This window comes from Schistocerca gregaria, chromosome 6 (assembly GCF_023897955.1).
Source record: "Schistocerca gregaria isolate iqSchGreg1 chromosome 6, iqSchGreg1.2, whole genome shotgun sequence".
NCBI classification, from domain to species: domain Eukaryota; kingdom Metazoa; phylum Arthropoda; class Insecta; order Orthoptera; family Acrididae; genus Schistocerca; species Schistocerca gregaria.
Genome location: NC_064925.1, coordinates 363973722 through 363997596, shown reverse-complemented (window position 1 = coordinate 363997596; position 23875 = coordinate 363973722). Strand labels below are relative to the sequence as shown.

At 40.8% G+C, this 23875-nt stretch overlaps 1 protein-coding gene across 2 annotated transcripts in view; it reads right to left on the bottom strand.

Moving 5' to 3' along the window:
• LOC126278155 (dipeptidyl aminopeptidase-like protein 6) overlaps positions 1 to 23875 on the bottom strand; it is a 752824-nt gene that overhangs the window by 178973 nt on the left and 549976 nt on the right. For both annotated transcript variants that reach the window (XM_049978055.1, XM_049978056.1), the window contains exon 4: positions 6018 to 6092. In XM_049978055.1, coding sequence (XP_049834012.1) covers positions 6018 to 6092 — 75 coding nt within the window. The remainder of the gene's footprint in view (positions 1 to 6017; positions 6093 to 23875) is intronic.

Here is a 23875-nt window from a genome sequence, read left to right as displayed (position 1 = left end):
GGCGAAATGCTATGCAGGCAGCGGAACTTTACAGAGAGCGATATCCTGACAAGAACCCATCTTCCCGACGGATGTTTCTCGTCTTGTTGCGACCCTTCAGGAAATGGGAAGTTTACAACTACGACAACGCTATCGCCGTAGCACCTGCACAGACGAAACTGTCGAAGTTACTGTTCTCGCTTCCGTTGTTACAAATCCACATATGAGCATATGACGGCTTGAACACGAGATTGGCATTCCAAAAACCAGTGTACATCGTATTCTTAAACGTCACCAGTTCCATCCATACCGTGTACACCTACATATTGGGAATGATTTCCAGAATCGTGTACAGTTCTGTCAGGGGGCACAGCAGCAAATCCTCGCCATCCCGAACTTCTTCTCCAATGTTCTATTAACCGATAAATGTTCCTACTCAAACAAAGAACAGGTAAATACAAGGTACATGCATTATTGGGCCAGGGACCGCCAGCGATGGCTTAGACATCAGCGTCAATGGAGAACTAACGTGTGATGTGTGATGCTTGGTACTACAATTACTGGCCCTTATTGCATCAGTGGTAGTCTAAACAGCACAGCGTATGCCAACTTCCTCAGACGAATTCTTTCTTCTCTTCTGGATGAAGTGCCGCTAAGAACCAGAATGCTTATGTGGTATCAACATGATGGATGTCCAGCACATAATGCCTTGCGTGCACGTCGTGTTCTGAACCGAAGGTATCCTGCCAGACGGATTGGTCGAGGAGGAAATGTTACTTGGCCTGCTAGGTCTCCTGATTTAAATCCTCTGGACTTTTTTCCTTGGGGATGCATTAAAGAAGTTGTCCATCATGATAATCCAACAACTCCAGAAGACATGCAGGAACGTATCGTGCTTGCTTGTAATTCTCTACAGCAGGCAGCACTGGAAGCAGTAAATAATTATTTCATTCAACGAGTGCACCAGTGTATCCGTGTCCAGGGTCACCACTTTGAGCACCTTTGAATGTTCTACTCCTGGAAACTGGTACAGCAGAGTCAAAGTCAATTTTGTGTTATGTTTTTACTTGGTTTTCATTTGTTTTCTGACAACTTCAGCAAGTGGACGAGTTTGTGATCCCGGTCTCAAAGTCAGTGTTGTGTTACGTAATTAAAACCGTTATGTTTCAGTGAATGGTACACTGTGATACATTTTTGAATGGGCGTTTAGGAGAAGAAATGAATTATCGAATAAATAATACAGGGCGCCATCTAAAAAGTCATAATGCTGTTCATATCTTTGTAAAAAACAAAGCTACAACTAAGGCAATCATTTTGATTGAGGTTCCTCTGACGGCTAAAGAACATTTGCTTGAAACATTTTGTAATTTGGATCTGGACAAACAGTTATTTAGGGTGGAAGAGATAAATGGGACAATATATATATATATATATATATATATATATATATATATATATATATATATATATATATATATATAACAGGTACACTAAAATCCAGAAATTGCAGTGTATCTTTTAGTAGGATGCGATGGTGGTGGTGGTGGTGGTGGTGGTGGTGGTGGTGGTGGTGTTGGTGGTAGTGGTAGATTGCATATATACATAAAATGGACACTGAAAATGGCTTCTTTCAGTATGTAAAATCGGCAGATAACAATACATATAGTACTACATCAAAGAATATCTGTTTAAGAAAGAAATGTACAACTGCATGTTATATACTGATGTTATTGAAGAAAACGAGGAGTTTAGTTCAAAATGAGAATTATGAATATATCTTTCAGTGGAGAAACAATGAGACGTATGAATATACTTTTGAGAGGAAAGACATTCACTCACAAGTGTTACTGTGTGTGTGTGTGTGTGTGTGTGTGTGTGTGTGTGTGTGTGTGTGTGATACAACATACAAATATGAAGAGTGTACTACTTTTTAATGAAGATAACAATAGAAGTGCATTTTAAAGTAAAACTTACAAATGCAGTCATGAGAGACAAAACATGTAGGTTTACATTTTCACTGCAAAATCCCTTAGGTAATTTTTGTACACTAATGACTGCAATATGAATACATAGAAAAGGGATATATAACTATAACATGATGCCATCACTCTACTGTCTACATGTGAACAATGATTTTCAGAATGACAAAGCACTGTTACATAGCTGTTCAAGATGGCAGTATGTAATTTCAATGAGGAAATATGCCAGATAGTGACACAGTTCAAATTAACTCTCAGTTAAGCAATTAGCAGCCACGTAAGTTGGTTCACATAAAATACACCATAATGAACAGAAGGATATGCTGTGCAGTAACGCAGAAGGAAAGAAAAATTCAAGAGCATGAAGTGCATGCTTTACAGTGTGGTAGAAGAACATCAACAATGCGCTTAAAGAGTCACACATGTACGTACTAGTGACATTACCTATGTGAATGAAAAGTATGGTTTCTACAACACAGATAAGAAAAATACATATGTATTTCAAAATGTTTATATGTGATGGGTTTTGTAAAATATTTAAGGATGAACTACTTAACATATGTGTATATGATATTCAGTTTCAAAGGATTGTATAATGTAAACAGAAACTAAATGTTGTAATAATGTAAAGACAATATAAATGAAATATGTACATTGCTATATGATATTCCGTTTCAGATGCAGTGTGACATAAATTCTCGCGAGAATAAAGACATCACTGTAGCTTAGTAAGTGTACAGTATGTTCTGTAGAAATAAATGGTACAGATGTAACAAACGGAGATATAAGTGAAAAATAATGACATAAAATCGTTACATGGAATGAAATATTATTCAAAGAATTGTAAAGTTATATGGCATTTGTTACTCGATTACAAAGATGAATAAAAAAGAATGCATTTTAGGAAAAGGGAAATCATATAGAAAGCCTATTAGGCATAGTCACAGAACAATAAAATCTATGCTGTTGTAGAATTTGGACAAACTATTGAATTACAGTTCAAGGAAAAATAAAAGAAACTGAGATACTGCACCACATGTCATATAAGCACAAGAAATGTTACTCAAGACATAAAACTGTTATATTTGGCCTTAGTGAATCTTGCAACTTACACATAAATATGAATGCCTTTTAGTAAAAATTGTATAAGCATTTATTTATGTCATACACTGCTTCAGTATATCTTGTGATACAACGTGGTACAATCTTATTGATGTCGTGTTACTTATACATTTTGCATGTCATTAGCACCTTTATTTTGAAGTGCACTGCTGATTTTCCTCTATCATATTGTATAGCCTGCACTTCGTGCTGTCTGCAGTTTGCTTTGTCCTGTGTTACTGCACAGCTTGTATTTTTTTTAATAGTTTATTTTTTGTGAACCAACCTACATGGTTCTTAACCTTTCTGTCACAAGACTGAATGCCAGGACACACAACACATGCGTGGATCATATACGATAGTTGGGTAAAAAACTGTTTTTGCCTTCTAAATAAAATTAATTTGGTTCACATACATAACAAATACTATCTTAGATTAGCACTGTTTCCTGTGCAAACGAAAGCAAACAAGACGTGTCGAATCCAACACTGCCTTGTTGTAGGAAAGTTAATATTGAGAATGGATTTTAAATGTATCACTGCATGATATATTTTCTTCCTGAAATTATACATTCCCATCTCGAACGTCTACATATAAGTGCTTCGCCATTTTATAAATTATTGTTCACATATAAAACAACAGAACATTGCCATCATGTTACAGTTGTGCATCCCTTTTTTATGAAGTCATGCATTGTTATTACTGTATAAGAGTTACCCAACATATTCTTCAGGGAAAATGTTTGCTTGTATTTTTTGTCTTACTTTATTGTACTGGTATGTTTTTACTGTAAAATGAGCTGCTATTCTTATCTGTATTACAAAATAATATGCTCTTCATGTTTGTGTATTGTATGTGATGTATTTTAACTTATTTGGCATTTACTTTGATGTGTCTGTGTGTATAACGTATTCATCTATGGTAGTCTGTAACATATTCACGTCTCACATTCCTCTAAAGCAGAGTTTTACATTTGACTGTCTGTAGTAACTTGAGTTCATGCGTTTCCAGTCAAAAGGTATGTACATACCTTGCATTTTGAACTGCATTTCTTATTTTTTCATCAGTGTTACTGTATAGCATGTTCTTTCCATGTCGTTATTCATTGCCTTCTTGAATAGCTATACTTCCACGCTTTAAAGTTTGTAAAATGTATTTTTATTCACACACTGTACATTAATGTTATGTGCTGAAACTACATACTTCAATAACGAGGCGCCTCAAGAAAGTGTTGTGCGATTTAACCAAAAGTTGGTAGATGTGTTTCTATATCTGAAAAATGATGTCTATTCAAAGTTCACACTATTCGCATAGGAGTGGCTCTAGCAGCGTCATAACGAGAATGAAAATAGGTTTGCTTTAAATACACATAATAACGGTCTGAGGCTCAGTTACCTTTGAGATTGGATGTGGTGAGTTAATATTAGTCATGAATGCATTTAGGTGACGAAGACACCATTATGAACACCTCACTGAGTTTCAATGAGGTAGTGTGAAAAGGCAACGAGAAGCTGGATGTTCCTTCTGCGATACTGCCGAACGACTTGGCAGGAATGTAGCCACGTTAGCCTACATGTCTGCTGGCAGTGGCTTTCCTCGAGCTTACATTAACCTGTGATATCGCAATGTTAATCACTTCACTTTGTTATCGAGAGAAATATGTTCCCGAAATTTAATTACTCTATGTTAATTACTTTTTGACACTGCCATTTTCTCCAACGTATATGCACATGCCTCCCCATTGCCGCCCTCCCTCCTCCCACCTTCTTTCAGTACTCATTTCATATGTTAGACAACTTACAGAGGTATCAAGCCTGTTACAGAAAAAACTGCTTGTTGTGACGAAATAAATAAAAAACGCATCCGCAAAGAATTTCCTAATAAGAACTTTTGGAGTAGGCCTACATTGCAAAAATATAACAATATTTACTATACAAAAAGACATTACAGTTTTTCGAAAGTTGTAGTATTAAAGGACTATTTACAAGAAATTTTAATGTTAAATGTAACAAGACAATTATTTACAGTCTGGCTATAAAATACGTACGTAAAGACTATCTAGTGACTCCAACTACGTGCATGTTTTGTCTGTGCCTCACTGTTACCCAGCTGCAGGGTTTACTTAGACTGAGAAGTATTCATAAAGTACACAACATGTCATCCAGACGTAAACATTTATACAAATGTGCAATTTTACCATGGATCGCACATTTTAAGAACTGAGAAGCCTCAATGATGTGTGAACATGCCAATCTGTACTTTTTATCTGTATATGGTTTTACTTTTGACAAACCTATGTATAACGAGCTGTAATGTATATTCTCTATGATAGTGACCACATGGAATGAGTGATAAACTCATAACTGAATACGATTTATTATTTTAAAAAAATTCAGTGCATGAAAATGTATAACTTTCCCTTCCTTATTTCTACTATCTAACAAAATTTTTCTTACAAATCATGATGGTAGTTGTAGTATTCGGCGTAAATGCATTGTGTTACAGATAAGAGGATGACAGGCCGAACAGTTGAAACCGGTATTCAGTAAGAAATTTAATTGCTGTTATCTTGGTTATGAAAACATTTTTTTCATTTTACTTTTAGTTAATATCTGTGAGCCACAACGGAGTGAAGCAGTCACGATATCTTGACAGCGCGCTTAGTTCACCACGTTTCACAGCCCACACAAGCAGAATATGGCAACATTTGACACTGACATTACATGTAAAATATATGCTAGTCACTAAATACTGTGATTTTTAGATAAGAATTGTAATGAGAAATAGTTTTTAGAGTAGGTGTTTCTATGTCAGTTATAAGTAGCTGTGGAGGTGCATTGGAGATTATGAAAAAGGAAAAATATAGGTAAAGAAACAGATTTGCTGGTAATTTATAGCAACAAAAGGCAAATACCGGTTGCTTGAAAACGGAGTATGGGCCGCCATCGTGGACCATACCTTTTGTACATTGTGGGCCAGCAGGATGTAGCGATGGTCTGGAGACATGGAAAACCGCACTGGATTGAGCCGCTTCTGCAACAAGATAACAGATGCCATGTATTAGCATTATAAAAAACAGTCGCATGTTGTTATCTCCTATGCTCTACTTGACACCTGATATTTTTTAGTTTTAGGTTGTGTAACTCTAACTGCAAGTAAGAGTAATTTTTGTAATTATGTGGCAGGGCGAGATAGACAGATAGTGTCATTACCGCAGTCCAGATCCAAACACAAGGTGAGTTCGTCGCTAAAATTGCAGCTCTTTCGCTTCTCTTGACGTACGGAGTGCGCCAGGAGAAATATTAAGCATTCATTGATATGAAATGATCGATCATTTTAAGCAAAAAGCTTGACATGGACATATGCCCTACAGAGATACAACACATTTAATGCGCATTATTATTTATTTTCTGTTATATGGAATATATTGTCAGGTTTACTTAACTACACACGTACAACAGTTAGTAAACATTACAACATGCGTTTTACAAAGTATCGGTTTAAAAATACATGTTTTAAACACATTGACTTCTACACATTGTCGCACAACTCCCGTTGCAGGTGTTGCTCACAACAGACGTTCGAATTTCCTACCGTCCACCGCAACACCCTTGCCAGAACATGTTGTGTCGCTTGTCTGAGTGCCTCTGCCCTTTCCCTAATGCAGGTGGCAGCGACCATGATGCCGCCCAGCAGTTCATCTCGCATATTCACTATTCGTTTGTACACCTCAGATTTCATCCACCTCCATATACAAATGTAGTATAGCGTAAGATGTATAGATCTTGGCGTCAAATTAATTTTACTACCTCGTACAGTTCAGCGACTGGGGTAAGTGGGCAGAGATTTCCCTCACACTTCTGATAAAATGTGGAGGGTCTCCTTCATTCTGCAAGTACACTGCACTCTGTGTGGCTATAGGGACGTCCTCTTCATCTTAAACAAACGAATTTTCCAGGAAATGCAAGTAATTCTCTCCCGTCATTCGCTCTTCTAAAATGACCGTTCACTAAGTTACCGACTATGCCGCACCAAACTTTGATCAGGAAATGAACTTGGAAATTAGTTTTGAGTGTAGCGTGTGGATTTTCCTGCGACCATTGTTGATTATTACGTATGCTGCTGACTTTGCCAAAACAGACATATTATTTGATGGGAAACCGCAATCACTGGTTATACAATGTTAATTGTAATCCGTCTTGATTACAAAAATGTTTATGTTTATTCACATAACCGTTTTCGGTTCCTCTAGCACCATCTTCAGATCTGCAATTTTGGTTACAGGAGTAACCCGTCCACACACAACAACCTTCACATGCTGCGTCACTTTGGCTTTTGATTGTTCCTATTACTTCATTTATCTGTAACAGCTGAAGCCACATTCTGGACGTATCACAGTTTTAGAATTTAGATTCGCGGCTTTTCGTAAATCATCATGGGCGTAACGAACAAATGGTGTAACGGCACGTGTTCTGGCCCTCATCGACGCTCTTGTTTGCGCTGTTCCTTCTTTATATTCTCTCGTACTCATTCTCGATGTGTTTTATAATTATAATAGTTATAAGCGTTCGCGATATTAGCATTTTTTGTAACAAGTGGTCACACGTTGTGTTTCTTTAGTTTTCTGCATGCGTATGTTTACACTGATATTGGAACCCTCACTGCATTTGCATTTTACGTCCATGTAAGTTTATTCCAAATTGTATTTTTTTCACACTCCACGTAATCTTTCGTAATCTGTTGGTTACCTTTCCCATAGCCATTACTTTTCCCTTTTGAAGTAGACTGGATTAATGTCTTTTCTCTCAGGGTATGAGGTGAGTTTGTCACGGCATGAGTCTACGAGATGCGGAACTGTTGGACTGTGAGAATCCATTGAGCCAGTTATTCCTGAACGTTGATCCATTTGAGAGCTACAAAAGTGCCTGTTAATGCTCATAAGGTATTGGCTTCGTCCTGTAATACTGACTCGAAGGACCTCGTTGTCGACGGGACTTTAAACCCTTATCTTCCTTCATCCGGCAGTAGAGTATTGCGCAAAAGTTTCGACGTGAAGCACGCCTGTAGTAGAGTCTCTTTATCTTTACAGTGTTTACTGGCACTACCGTACTTTAAACTAACGTGAATTGTAATAGTTGTGCCCCAGACTCTGGAATATGATTAGAAGGACTTCCTTGTAACACCACATTTTTAATTCACCAATATTTTTACAGTACTATATTTTAAAGCTACGTAAAAGTAGTAGGAACAGATTCCCAGCTGTTAGTCGTCGTGTACTATTCTACATCTACATCTATATCTACACCTACAGCTATACTCTGCAAGCCACATTGCAGTGTAGAGGTGTGTGACGGAGGGCACTTTCTGCACGACCGTCACTTCTGCTCTTCCCTGTTGCAGTTGCGTATGGTTCGCGGGAAGAACGACTGCGGCTAAGCCTGCTCTCTAATATTATCTTCGTGTTCCTTTTAGATTAGGTTAGACTAATTATTCATTCAATAGGGAATCCTCCAAGGTGTGGAACATGTCAGATAAACACATTACAAAAATGTAATTAGAGAAACTTGAGTTTCATTAATTTTAATGATCCTCAGCCAATAAACAGTAAAATTATGTACATGTATTAAATTTAAACTTGTAAAATTTACAGGTTTAATACTTACATCTGTTTTAAATAAAACCATCATTCAGACATTTGCTAGTTTCTTGGCTATTACAACCATATATTGTCAAACATTAAAGTAAATTGAAACTTCCTAGCAGATTAAAACTGTGTGCCGGACCGAGACTCGAACTCGGGACCTTTGCCTTTCGCGGGCAAGTACTCTGCCAACTGAGCTACCCAAGCACGACTCACGCCCCGTCCTTACAGCAGAACATCTGTCAGTACCTCGTCTCCTACCTTCCAAACTTTAGTGATTAAAGTAAATTATTCATTTCAGTGATCCTAAGTCAAGAACAGTCAGATTATGTACAAGATTTAAAATTAAGACTTACATCTGCTTTCCATAGATCCATCAGCCACACAGTAGGTAGTTACTTGGCTGTTACAACCAAGTATTGTCAAAAATTAAAGTATAATAAAATTTCATTAGAATGGTCAACTGCACTTGTTGAGAAACTCATGGATGGAATAGAAGGGGTTGGCCACCAAAAATTCTTTTAAATTATCTTTAAATTGTGCCTTGTCTGAAACGTAACTCTTAGTGGTTGCTGGTAACTTATTGAAAATATGCGTTGCTGAATACTGGACAAGAGCAAGTGATTTTAAATCTTTATGTATACTGTTCTTATTCCTAGTATTGATACTGTGTACTAAGCAGTTAGTTGGAGAAAGAGAAGTATTATTTACAAAAAACTTCATTAAGGTATAAATATACTGAGAAGCTTTGGTTAATATGCCCAATTCTTTGAGTAGGCTTCGACAAGGTGTTCTTGGATTTACACTACTCATGCGAAATTCATGTAGAAGGAAACATTACAATTGTTGATCCTTCGAGGAACACACCTTCGGAGCTTTAACAATAAACCACACCGTCATGCAGAACGCTTCTCTTGCAGAGTCTGCCGTAAGAGTTTGCTGACCTTCTCTGTGATGCTTTCATGCTTACTAATTGAATCTGTAACGAAACTCGCTGATCTTATTTGGATCTTCTCTACTTTCTCTATCTGCTACGGATCCCACACAGATGAACAATTAATTTGAATGGTATGCTTTGATGATTTGGGTGGCAGGTTTGTAAAACATAATTAAAATATTAAAATTAATGACGAAATAATTTTGTTAAATCACAATTGAAATGATTAAAATTAGAAATTGCGTGTTTGTAAGTAAAAATTTAACAGAAATTTCCTTTACTTATCACTGATGCACAAAGGAAATTAAAGATTAATTTGGGAATGAGAAAGATAAAATTTTGAAGTATAGGTTTTTTGAGGTAGAGAATAATTGAGAAGCAGAGGTAAAAATATGGCAGTGTTGAACTTGTATTACGACCATCCCCCTGGAAGTTTAGTCAATATTAAGTACATACTAGTCTACTCAATTAAACTGAAGTAGGCTTTCAAGTTTGTTTGACAGAAAAAGCACATGTAATTATAATGTTGTAAATCACGATCATAAAATATTGTGCTACATTTTATAAGTTATGTAAACAAAAAAAGTAACGAAACCGTGAAGTAGCGGGAAGGATAGGCGAGGAAAGAAGTAAGTCGAAAAATACTCTGCACGGCACTGGACGGGACAATAGAGGAGGGAACATGTGGGGCAGACAAACCTTAGAATGTGTACAAAAGATCACTGAGGTTGTTGGGAGTAGAGGATATGCAGAATTGCTAAGTCAGGCCAAGGTGGGAACAAACGGACAGCACTAAAACTGTTGAAAGATGACTTAAAAAGAAAATGAAGAAAGGAAACGGAAGGTAGTTGCCAGGCAATTTCGTTGTTTAGTGATTTTCTTACATAAGTCAAATGTGCAGTCGTGAATATGCTACGGAGGATTGCAGAGTGTTAGAACACAGATTTATCTGCGAATTAACATGAGAGAAAAGCTTATTTTGTTGTTAAAAGCTCTATCTCATAACAATTGTAAGTATGTCGTACTTACTGTGGGAAACTTATCGTACAGAACATCTTTAGATAAGAAAATCCTCAATCATACATATCAACAACAGGGACATTTTGTTTTCAAACTTTCTCAGCCAGTAATGACATAATCTAGGAGTGCCACAACTCAACTACATAAGTGCCCACAACTCAAGGACGAAAACAACTTTCTCATGGTGTGGCACTGCCAAGTAAAATAGTTCTATGAAACTTACACCATACCGAGGAAGAGCTGCTGCCGTATAACACAAAGAGTAACTGAAATAAATACGCAGTGAGACGAACAGCGACTCAGAGTTGCCACCCGTACTTTGCAAAAAGCAGGAGACGGTCCTTAATAGGCTGCGTGACGACGACGGACGGGAATGCATGCTTTACAACGTTATCCTCTGATGGTCACAAAGTTGGTAAGTAGTTCTTGTCGTAGGGCGTGCCGTTCCTCCTCCAGGGAAGTGACAATTGCTGGATGGTCGGTGGTGCACACGGACGTGCTACTGTAGGTATCACCCCCTCCATCCCCTCTCACACGCACACACATTCGTGCTCGATGGGACCTACACTACTGGCCACTAAAATTGCTACACAAAGAAGAAATGCAGATGATAGGCGGGTCCTCATTATGCTAGGACTGACATGTGATTACATTTTCATGCAATTTGGGTGCATAGATCCTGAGAAATCAGTACCCAGAACAACCTCCTCTGGCAGTAATAACGGCCTTGATACACCTGGGCATTGAGTCAAACAGAGCTTTGATGGCGTGTACAGGTACAGCTGCCCATGCAGCTTCAACTCGATATCACAGTTCATCAAGAGTAGTGACTGGAGTATTGTGACGAGTCAGTTCCTCGGGCACCATTCACCAGACATTTTCAATTGGTGAGAGATCTTGAGAATGTGCTGGGCAGAGCAGCAGGCGAATATTTTCTGTATCCATATAGGCCCTTACCGGACCTGCAACATGCGGTCGTGCATTATCCTGCTGAAATGTAGAGTTTCGCAGGGATCGAATGAAGGGTAGAGCCACGGGTCGTAATACATCTTAAATGTAACATCCACTGTTCAATGTGCCGTAAATGCGAACAAGAGGTGACCGAGATGTGTAACCAATGGCAGCTCATACCATAACGCTGGGTGATACGCCAGTATGGCGATGACAAATACACGCTTCCAACGTGCGTTCACTGCGATGTCGCCAAACGCGGATGCGACCATCATGATACTGTAAACAGAACCTGGATTCATCCGAAAAAATTACGTTTTGCCATTCGTGCACCCAAGTTCGTCGTTGAGTACACCATCGCAGGCGCTCCTGTCTGTGATGCAGCGTCAAGGGTAACTGCAGCCATGATCTCCGAGCTGATAGTCAATGCTGCTGCAAACGTCGTCGAACTGTTCGTGCAGATGGTTGTTGTCTTGCAAACGTCCCCATCTGTTGACTCAGGGATCGAGAAGTGGCTGCACGATCCGTTACAGCCATGCGTATAAGATGCATGTCATCTCGACTGCTAGTGATAGGAGGCCGTTGGGATCCAGCACGGCGTTCTGTCTTACCCTCCTGAACCCACCGATTCCATATTCTGCTAACAGTCATTGGATCTCGACCAACACGAGGAGCAGTGTCGCGACACGATAAACCGTATTCACAATAGGCTACAATCCGACCTCTATCAAAGTCGGAAACGTGATAGTACGCATTTCTCCTCCTTACAGGAGGCATCACAACAACGTTTCACCAGCCCACGTCGGTCAACTGCTGTTTGTGTATGAGAAATCGGTTGGAAACTTTCCTCATGTCAGCACGTTGCAGGTGGTGCCAACCTTGTGTGAATGCTCTGAAAAGCTAATCATTTGCATATCACAGCATATTCTTCCTGTCGGTTAAATTTCGCGCCAGTAGCACGTCATCTTCGTGGTGTAGCAATTTTAATAGTCAGTAGTGTAAGTCGGTTGAACGGGGAGGACCGTACATTTCTCGAATAGACCCTCGATCCAAGAGCTCCCCCACGTGCGCCAACCGATGCGATCACGTTGTGTTGTCCATAGAAAGGAGGTCAGGGCCGATGCACCACTTGGGCAAGAATACAGTGCCACACTAACGTTGGCCAGTGAGTGCATTATGTTCAAAGGCTTGGATGTCTCCCGACATCATAACATATGAACCATCAAACGAACGTGTCTCACAATGCTGGAATTAACCTCATATGGCGTAACGAAGTAACACGCTATGCACCCAGAAATATCGGAAATGATCGTTTTGGTAGTGCAGATGTTACGGTGGTGGAGACGGAATGTTGTGTGGGCGTGCGGATCACGAAGTCTTTGAACATGTTACACTCACAGGTGCTATTGTGACGCTGTACTCTTTCCCCATGTGAACGTTTTCAGTGGTGCTCTGACATCTTTTTTACGGATGACAGTGCCCGGCTGTATTCCCCCGACATGAATTAGACTGAGCGCGTGTGGAATGCACCCAGGGCCGTGCAGCCGCTGTCAAAGGCGCTGGAACAGAAATTGAGTGCTCTGTCTCAAGAATTCCTCACCAGTCCTGTGGCCAGCATGGGAGCATGTTGCAGAGCATGAACTGCCGTTCGTGTTGAACGCACGCCATATGAATAACAATGTCTAACCTTTCTTAATTTCGAGCGGACCATCATAAATCGCGGTTATTTCAGTGAAATTATTGTCCTTGAATAAAAGTGTTATTTCTCTTCGTATTACTCCGCGTTTCGTTTAGTTATCTTTTAATATAGCAGTTCCTTCTACATGTACTTCTACATCCATAATCCGCAAACCACCTGACGGTGTGTGGTGGAGGGTAACCTGAGTACCTCCGTCGGTTCTCCCTACTATTCCAGTCTCATATTGATCGTGGAAAGAAAGGTTGTCGGTATACCTCTGTGTGGGTTCTAATCTCTCTGATTTTATCATCATGGCCTCTTTGCGAGATATATGTAGGAGGGTGCAATATACTACTTGACTCGTAGGTGAAGGTATGTTCTCGAAATTTTAAGAAAAGCCTGTACCGAGCTACGAAGTTTCTCTCCTGCAGAGTCTTCCACTGAAGTTTATCTATCATCTCTGCAAGGCTTTCGAGATTACTAAATGATCCTGTAACGAAGCGCGCTGCTCTCCGTTGGGTCTTCTCTATCTCTTCTGTCAGCCCTATCTGGTACGGATCCCCCACCAGACAGCAGTATTCAAGCAGTGGGCGACCAAGTGTACTGCAACCTACTCCTTTTGTTTTCGGACTGCATTTCCTTAGGATTCTTTCAATGAATCTCAGTCTGGCATCTGCTTTACCGACGATTAATTTCATATGGTCATTCCATTTTAAATCACTCGTAATGCCTACTGCCAGATAATTTAAGGAATTAACTGCTTCCAGTTGCTGATCTGCTGTATTGAAGCTAAATGATAAAGCACCTTTCTTTCTATGCATTCGCAGCTCATTACACTTGTCTATATTGAGATTCAATTGCCAATCCCTGCACCATGCGTCAATTCGTTGCAGATCCTCCTGCATTTCAACACAATTATCCATTGTTACAACCTCTCGATATACTACAGCATCATCCGATAAAAGCCTCAGTGAACTTCCGATGTTAGCCACAAGGTCATTTATGCATATTTTGAATAGCAACGGTCCTACCATGCTCCCCTACGGCCCACCTGAAATCACTCTTTCTTCGAAAGACATCTCTCCATTGAGAAAGACATGCTGCGTTCTGTTATCTAGGAACTCTTCAACCCAATCACACAATTGGTTTGATAGTCCATATGCTCTTACTTTGTACTTTAAACGACTGTGGGGAACTGTATGGAACGCGTTGCGGAAGTCAAGAAACACGGCATCTACCTGGAAACCCGTGTCTCTGGCCCTCTGAGTCTCGTGGACGAGTAGTGCGAGCTGAGTTTCACACGATAGTCTTTTTCAAAACCCATGTTGAAGATTTCTAATCTCCAGAAAAGTCATACGTGTTCCAAAATATAGATATAGGTCTGTTGTTGTGCACATCTGTTTGACGTCTCTTCTTGAAAACGGGGATGACCTGTGCCCTTTTCCAATCTTTTGGAACGCTACGCTCTTCTAGAGATCTACGGTACGCCGCTGCAAGAAGAGGGGCAAGTTCCATCGCGTACTCTGTGTAAAATCGAACTGGTATCCCATCAGGTCCAGCAGTCTTTCCTGGTTTGAGCGATTTTAATTGTTTTTCTATCCCTCTGTCATCTGTTTAGGTATCTACCTTTTTGTCAACTGTGCGAAAATCCAGAGAAGGAACTACAGTGCAGTCTTCCTCTGTGAACCGTCTTTGGAAAAAGCTTCTCTGTATGGACTAACTTCCATCGAGCTACGTTACTTAGCACTAGGCATTGCCAAGTAACACATCATGCGAAGTTAATTCCGTCTTTAACTTTCGCACACTAGTGTATTTTTCAGCAATAAATACTCTGATGCCGTATAAAATTACATAAGTTCACCTTTTTTCGACTTGTAGACACGTGCTCTATTAACTTAACATACCATTACATAATATCTCAGGAACGGTTCTCCCGTGTCAGTAGCAACTTTTGTATTTGCTTTTGTTCGGATGACTTAGAAGTGTCAAAAGCTTACACACACGCAAACACACAAAGCAATGAAGCACCTTACCAGTGCCTCTCGGCATGATATTCATATACGTATGCGTCAATCCACATCTAGAAATTAACAAGCTCCTTATTTGAATTACGCTGTTGCAGGAAAACGATTCGTGGAAAAACAGTTTTCTGTACTGCTACTTGATACTAATTTTTAGTCACGATGACATCATTAAATAACTTTCGTGACCGTTGTTTACACCTAGAAAAGTCTTATTAGTAACTGATCAGTCCTTCTTTCTGTCTCTACTGATTTCTAAGCATCAGTTCTAAGATACTTTGCTTTTTTATTTTCTTCAGTTTGTTCAGTATCTGCTGCAATTCCTTAGTTTGTTATTATTGTAACAATATTCAGTCACATGTGTCGTGTATCTCAAGCCACTGCCGCGTGGTCTAAGGCGCCTCTCCGGGTTCGCGCTGCTCACCCCGTCGGAGGTTCGAGTCCTCCCACGGACAGGCGGACAGGAATGTGTGTGTTGTCCTTAGCGTAAGTTCGTTTAAGTTGGACTAAGTAGTGTGTAAGTCTAGGGACCGCTGATCTCAGCTGTTTGGTCCCATAGGAACTTACCACAAATTTCCAATTTCCAAAAAACCATGAATATTTATGTGGCAACTAATTATTTCCTAAAATAACCTGTGTAACCAGAAATAAAACCACTCCTACATTTAAGTTTATAGATGGCTTCGGTGATATATAATTGCTCACAGTTATAACGATTCTGTTGAAACGTAAGGTTCCGATGAGGAGCTGTGCTAATTTCATTTATTGCCCATCTATGCAATGTGCCTCTTTCGCTGGTCTTACTGCACCTTAGACACTGATTTTCCTTTCTGCCTCAAGTTTTGAATTTTAGTTATTTGCGAATTGAAAATCGAAAAATTGTCAACACTTTCTGATATATTTGTCCTTCATTCGTGCGTATCTACTTCGTGCTGTTATGGTTTGTTCATCCCTCCGGAGAATAATCGTAGTGGTTATCAGTGGAGTTTAAGGGCAATTGAAGACGCAATCCATGAAATACAAAGTTTACAAACATGTTTAAATGCTTCAGGCTACTTTTCATGCGTCTCACTGCCAGAGGCGAATATCTGGATGGATTAAAGTTATATACAGCAGCAATACGACAAGTGACAAGACAAAGCAGGAAGCCGGCTGCAATAGTCTAGCATGTGATGGTCCAGTACTAATCTCCTCATGGACAACTTCCAGAAATATCAAGTATTAACTCGACGCTAGAAAGAAGTATGGCTCTTGTTACAGTGCTAAAAATAATTTAGCCAAGCGGTCTAAGGCGCTGTAGTCATGGACTGTGCGGCTGGTCCCGGCGGAGGTTTGAGTCCTTCCTCGGGCATTGGTGTGTGGGTTTGTCCTCAGGATAATTTAGGGTAAGTAGTGTGTAAGCTTAGGGACTGATGACCTTAGCAGTTAAGTTCCATAAGATTTCACAGACCTTTGGACACATTTTGAAAAAAAACAAACAATTTAGATATTTTAGTTACATTAGTATACAGTAATGTATGACCTAAAATGCACCCAACATAACCTGGACAACGACTATATTTTAATGGCAAATTTTTCAAAATATGCATTTTTTTACTTAATTTCAGAGTATCGAATAAGTATGGGGAATAACGAAAAAGAAACCAAATCATTATCGAGTTGTCAGACTATAACATCCAAAAATTAATTTTTTGCCCAATAATTTCCTCATATAGAACGGAGAAAACACACAAATCCCGAAACAGTGGTTTTAATTTTTCTTGCGGAAAGTAAGAGTTTTACTGGGAAACTGACTACAGAAACGAAAACAGCTTCGCTTTATCTACATGAAGCAATGTTTCTTGAAACACATCAGATGCCTTGAAATTTCCCTTACCGTGTATTGTATGATACTATATATTTGCGTGTAGTAATTACCACTTCGCGTAACGCCAAGTGATACGACAGACAATAGTATCACTATTCTGTTGCTGTAGACCCAGCTGTAGCAATTAAATCACTTCTACTATATTTCTACACCATCAACCGATGAAGGTTGCTTCTGTACCGTATCGCAACTGTCCTTATGTATCGTTTCGCATCTCGTACCGGCTCAGGAGAAGCGCACGTAAAAATGAAGTTTAAATGTGCAGTGGTCACATTCGACACGAGGTAGCTTTACCGACAACTTGTCGATTACTCTGCTGTTCATCTACAAACTTCCACATAAAGTGTCTTGGTCGTTTGACCGCAAAAGGCTCCTTGTTTTCTTGTTTTTTCGGTGGGCTTCCCAAACCTAACAATTTGTACCTATGTATATGTGAACTGACAAGGGACAATGTTCGGAATTTGTGAAGCGTTATGTTTCATTGCGTTTGGAAATTTTTCTTGAATTTTAGATCAAGTTTTCCGTTTTCTTAAATGTGATTTCTTCTGTAACATAGAGAGATATTTTTATTAGTGGAGAGTGTAGCACCATGAGGATATTGTACCTAGGCACAAGTGATTTTTTCTGGTGAATACCTCAGTCCAGTGACCAGTTTTATAACCACACGAATGAATGCTCGCTAGACACCACTACGAGCAGTTTCCGGCCTTTTCCACTGTTTATGCCGTAGTGAGACAGGTGGTTTTCTTTTGTACAGCGTATGTAGATATATTATACATTTAAGTGCTCATAATACATAGCTCTGTTTGGAAGATAATTCTTCAGTTACTGCCTTCAGTGAACTAAATTCTATATATTTTTAAAACTAGTTATATAAAACGTGGGCTGTTAAGCCATACTTCGTTTGTCGACGACCATCTTGTACCTTGAAATGGAAAAACGTCTTTTAAAGTGGAACGTATGATATTTGAAAATTAACTGACTTTCTTAAATGTCAACAGTGTTACCCGTGTTGAAAATGGAATCTTGTACTAGTGGTAAATGTACACTCCTGCAAATGGAAAAAAGAACACATTGACACCGGTGTGTCAGACCCACCATACTTGCTCCGGACACTGCGAGAGAGCTGTACAAGCAATGATCACACGCACGGCACAGCGGACACACCAGGAACCGCGGTGTTGGCCGTCGAATGGCGCTAGCTGCGCAGCATTTGTGCACCGCCGCCGTCAGTGTCAGCCAGTTTGCCGTGGCACACGGAGCTCCATCGCAGTCTTTAACACTGGTAGCATGCCGCGACAGCGTGGACGTGAACCGTATGTGCAGTTGACGGACTTTGAGCGAGGGCGTATAGTGGGCATGCGGGAGGCCGGGTGGACGTACCGCCGAACTGCTCAACACGTGGGGCGTGAGGTCTCCACAGTACATCGATGTTGTCGCCAGTGGTCGGCGGAAGGTGCACGTGCCCGTCGACCTGGGACCGGACCGCAGCGACGCACGGATGCACGCCAAGACCGTAGGATCCTACGCAGTGTCGTAGGGGACCGCAGCGCCACTTCCCAGCAAATTAGGTACACTGTTGCTCCTGGGGTATCGGCGAGGAACATTCGCAACCGTCTCCATGAAGCTGGGCTACGGTCCCGCACACCGTTAGGCCGTCTTCCGCTCACGCCCCAACATCGTGCAGCCCGCCTCCAGTGGTGTCGCGACAGGCGTGAATGGAGGGACGAATGGAGACGTGTCGTCTTCAGCGATGAGAGTCGTTTCTGCCTTGGTGCCAATGATGGTCGTATGCGTGTTTGGTGCCGTGCAGGTGAGCGCCACAATCAGGACTGCATACGACCGAGGCACACAGGGACAACACCCGGCATCATGGTGTGGGGAGCGATCTCCTACACTGGCCGTACACCTCTGGTGATCGTCGAGGGGCACTGAATAGTGCACGGTACATCCAAACCGTCATCGAACCCATCGTTCTACCATTCTTAGACCGGCAAGGGAACTTGCTGTTCCAACAGGACAATGCACGTCCGCATGTATCCCGTGCCACCCAACGAGCTCTAGAAGGTGTAAGTCAACTACTATGGCCAGCAAGATCTCCGGATCTGTCCCCCATTGAGCATGTTTGGGACTGGATGAAGCGTCGTCTCACGCTGTTTGCACGTCCAGCACGAACGCTGGTCCAACTGAGGCGCCAGGTGGAAATGGCATGGCAAGCCGTTCCACAGGACTACATCCAGCATCTCTACGATCGTCTCCATGGGAGAATAGCAGCCTGCATTGCTGCGAAAGGTGGATATACACTGTACTAGTGCCGACATTGTGCATGCTCTTTTGCCTGTGTCTATGTGCCTGTGGTTCTGTCAGTGTGATCATGTGATGTATCTGACCCCAGGAATGTGTCAATAAAGTTTCGCCTTCCTGGGACAATGAATTCACGGTGTTCTTATTTCAATTTCCAGGAGTGTAGTATCGTAGGTGCAAGTTCTTAAGTTGGCACTACGACAGACACCGACGACAGCGGCCTCTAGCCGGCGCTGTGGATCTCCAGGAGCTCCGCTCCAGATTCAGCCCATTTCATCAAGAGCAGACGGCTTCGATACTTCGCTTTATCTAGAGACTTTGCACTACTTACGATGGGTATAAGGCTTCGCACCTCAGTGCATAGTTATGTATTCATCTTCTTGCTAAAGTAAAGGTGATTTTAATTCAAACTACAGTGACGAGAGATTTTCACCTTTTCCTGCTCCTACTCGCTTTGATGATTCGTCCAACCTTTCAGTTTTCAGGAGCCGACCCACGTACCGCCTTCTAGGCTGGATGAAAACTAAATAGCGTGTGTTTCAAAAAGCATTTCACTTGTTCTTGGTGTTTTTACAATACTTGTATTTTATTTGATTTCACTTGCTGATTGTTTGTGTGTAGTAGAGTAATAAGGTAACAGGTAGACCATTAATAACAGTACTGATAAGATTTTCTCGATTGCACTGCTTTTAAACTGAAAGTTGTTCCTAGGTACATGACTATATTGTGGCTTGGAACATTTTTTTCGCATTTGGAAAGAAAACCATGCTTCTCTGGAGCAATTTTTGTAATTTCAGAATAAGACTTCAGCACACAAGTGAATGTCACCATTTAAATATGGAGTAAGAAAGTACATTGTACTTCTATGACATGGGTGAGTAGAGGAGAAAATTTGAAAAGTGTTTCAGGGTCTCGACTCCTCTAAATGGCTCCAAAAGTTTTCAGGCTTCAACTTCCTATCCCTCAAAGAACATGCTAGGCTTAGTTGATACTAAAATCAAATTCTATGTCGTGAGACACGAGAGTAAGGAGGAATTTTACAGATTCTTTCGAAGATCTCCGGTATTGGCGGTTAGTTAGGCGTGGACTGTGCTGAAGATACATCATCCAGTTAAGCTACTGTGGAGAGATTATTTCTTGTGAGAACGTATATCTGGTGTGATAAGATGACGTGTACATCTTCAAATTGCATGGACGCAGGATTAAGGACCCTCAAACAACCTGTGATTCAGATCAACAAAATCACACGCCATAGGTAGACAAACTATCGTGGTGAGGCACGTGATGTGGGACTTTTATCATTAAAATGCTTCTCAAGTTGCTCGTCGAAATAAAGGGTGTTTCTTCACGGAAGGTGACCAACCATTGGCTGGAAGCCTACAGTACTTGAAGGCACTGCAGTTTGTACTGTCATCACACTGTGGTGCTGGAGAGGACTGTACCGATACCCTTGCAGTGAGTCTACTGTTGTTCAGCCGTCAGTCAACGATACTGGACTTGAACAAACATTGCATTCTGTATTAAATACTAAGACGATTTTAGTCAGTAGTAGCCATAGCTGTCGGGTACTTCATCAGTGAGATCCTCCATGTCCAAGGAATGTATTCTGATGTTATCAGCACAACTGATTTGTCGGACTTTGCAGCAGAATGATGATCAACACTTCTGCGACGATGCACAGATGTCCAGTTTTGAATGTAAGCTTTTGCAGCAATTTTAATTTATACTAAAAGCCATCTGAATTAATAATATCATCCTTGACTACATCAGTGGTCCGTATCATACGAGGGCTATTCGGAAAGTATGGAACGATGGAAACCACAGCGAAAATCAAAACTGTTTTATTTCCAACGGCTAACTACACCTCCAAGCTACTTATCTCCATAGTCGCTGATCCAACTTGGACGTTTATCATAAAGTTGTACCAACTTTCCAATACTCTCGGTAATAGAAGGCAGCCGTCAGTGCTTGCCGCCAATTTTCTACGCTGGCCTCGTTGTCTGTGCCAAAATGTTGTCTTCATAGCCAGCGGTTCATGTGAGCGGAGATGAAACTCAGAGGGGGACAATTGCGGGCTGTATTGGGGTAATTAAACATTTCCAATTGACAATGGTGCTGGACCATCTTCATTGCCCAATCAGAATACGGCTGAGAATTGTCTTGAAGAAGAAAACGCACGACAGTTATGTAATGTTGACTGCATAGCTTCAGGCGAAATTTCTGACCAGGCCCTCGTACTTGGCGGGAGACACTATTGTTATAGGTATCTTTACGTGCTCCCTGTGTGTCCAGAACTAAAATGAACGACGAAACGCGATCGACGGGCATACTAGAAACACAGCCCAACATACCTGTGCAAAACTTCATCGGATTTTCACAGTGGTTTCCATTTCGGCACCGATCGTTCCTTGGCTTCCGAATAACCCTCGTAATATGACATGGTCACATTACACATGAATTTTAAAGACACGCATCTAATTTTCAAAACGTTGTGGATCTCTTATTCTGACAAATGGGGCTCTACCAGAAATGCCTTACATACGTAGGTGCTAGATTGCTCACGTCAATGGTAAGTAGGTCGTTGTATGCTAAAATTCGAAACTCCCGTTTTGTATTTATTGAAGAAGAAAATTTAACGATTTTATTAAGTGGTAAACTTATAGCACAAAATGTACAAACACTAGCTTCTCGTATTCTACTCATCTAGGATATATGAAAACTGCAACCAGTGAGATTTGCACCTAACCAGAAAACTGAAATTTGCACCCAGTATTCCTGGAAACTGCCAGTCCAATCCGTCACAGCATACCTGCTCCTCCTACGGCCAGATTGAGGCGTTGTGACGTCATGCCCGAGCCGCGTCGGTGATGTCATGCAAATGACCACCATTGTAAACAAAAGATCCTGCTGTCGGAATAAGAGCTAGAGCACCACCAATTGTCAACACAAAGTTCTATGAAATGCCTTCTTACATACTGGTTGCTTTACCTTTTAAATCTTGCTTTCCCTTCTTTTATGATGCGTACTCTGTTGTTCTCATGTGAAAAACAGTTATGCATTGCCGTCTTAATATTTTTTTCTTTCTTGTTATGTACGTTAGTTCGTGATAATACCCTGTTCTGTTGAAGAACATCTTTTATAGCCCGCATCTCGTGGTCGTGCGGTAGCGTTCTCGCTTCCCACGCCCGGGTTCTGGGTTCGATTCCCGGCGGGATCAGGGATTTTCTCTGCCTCGTGATGGCTGGGTGTTGTGTGATGTCCTTAGGTTACTTAGGTTTAAGTAGTTCCAAGTTCTAGGGGACTGATGACCATAGATGTTAGGTCCCATAGTGCACAGAGCCATTTGAATCATCTTTTACGGCTCATGTTTTCCACAGGGCAATAACGAAAATTGTGTCCCGAAAAATCCAGGAGCGTTGCTCCTATTTAATGATTTCACCGCTGGAAAGATGTGTATTGTAGATATTAGAGTCAGTGATCTTGAGAAATACCTAAATCGTTAAAACTGAACAGAGCTTCAAGACCTGGAATTCCTAACAGATTCTATAACAAGCTTGTGACTGAGTAAGCCTCTCATTTTATCATATTGTACGTTAGATCCCTAGAGCAAAAGTCGATGGCCAGTCGTTGGAAGAAAGCACTCGTCACACTGATCTTCATCTACAATAAGGTTATTAGAAGTGCACCACAAAACTAAGGCTTAATATCTTTGAGATACGTTACTTTTAGAATCTTAGAAGATATTCTTAACTCAAAAGTAATGAGGTATTTGGAACGGAATGACGTCCTCTTTGTCAAACTGTATGAGTTCCGAAAACGTCGAACAGGAGAAACTCAGGTCACAGTTTTCTCACATATCATACTGAAGGTCATGAGGCAATGGAGTCAGACAGATGCAATATTGAAAAGTCTTGGCAGACTAAAATTAGAACTTGGGGCCTTTTACTTATGCCGACTGAGCTAACAAGTATGAATCACAACACTTTCTCACAGCTTCACTTCCGCCAATGCCTTGTCTCCTTCCTTACCAACTTTACAGAAGTTCTCCTGTGAAACTTGCAAGACTAGTGTTCAAGGAAGAAAGGATACTGCAGAGATATGGCTTAACCACAGACTGGGGGATGTTTCCAGAATGGTATGGATCTGATGAGCCAAAATCGTCACATTATCCTTGCCTGTAATGCGATTTTGAAGACCATCCATCGGGCCCATGGAACACCTCGATACGTCTGTTGAGATCATAGCTAAAGTCACACCATGTTTCACTCTTGGGATTTAAACTTATCCAAAGGTTGGGAACAGTGTGAAACAAGACACATACGAACAACTGACTTCATAGTCCACGTTTTATGGCTTCGGCACCACGATTTAGTGTTACGTGCATTTGCATCACTGAT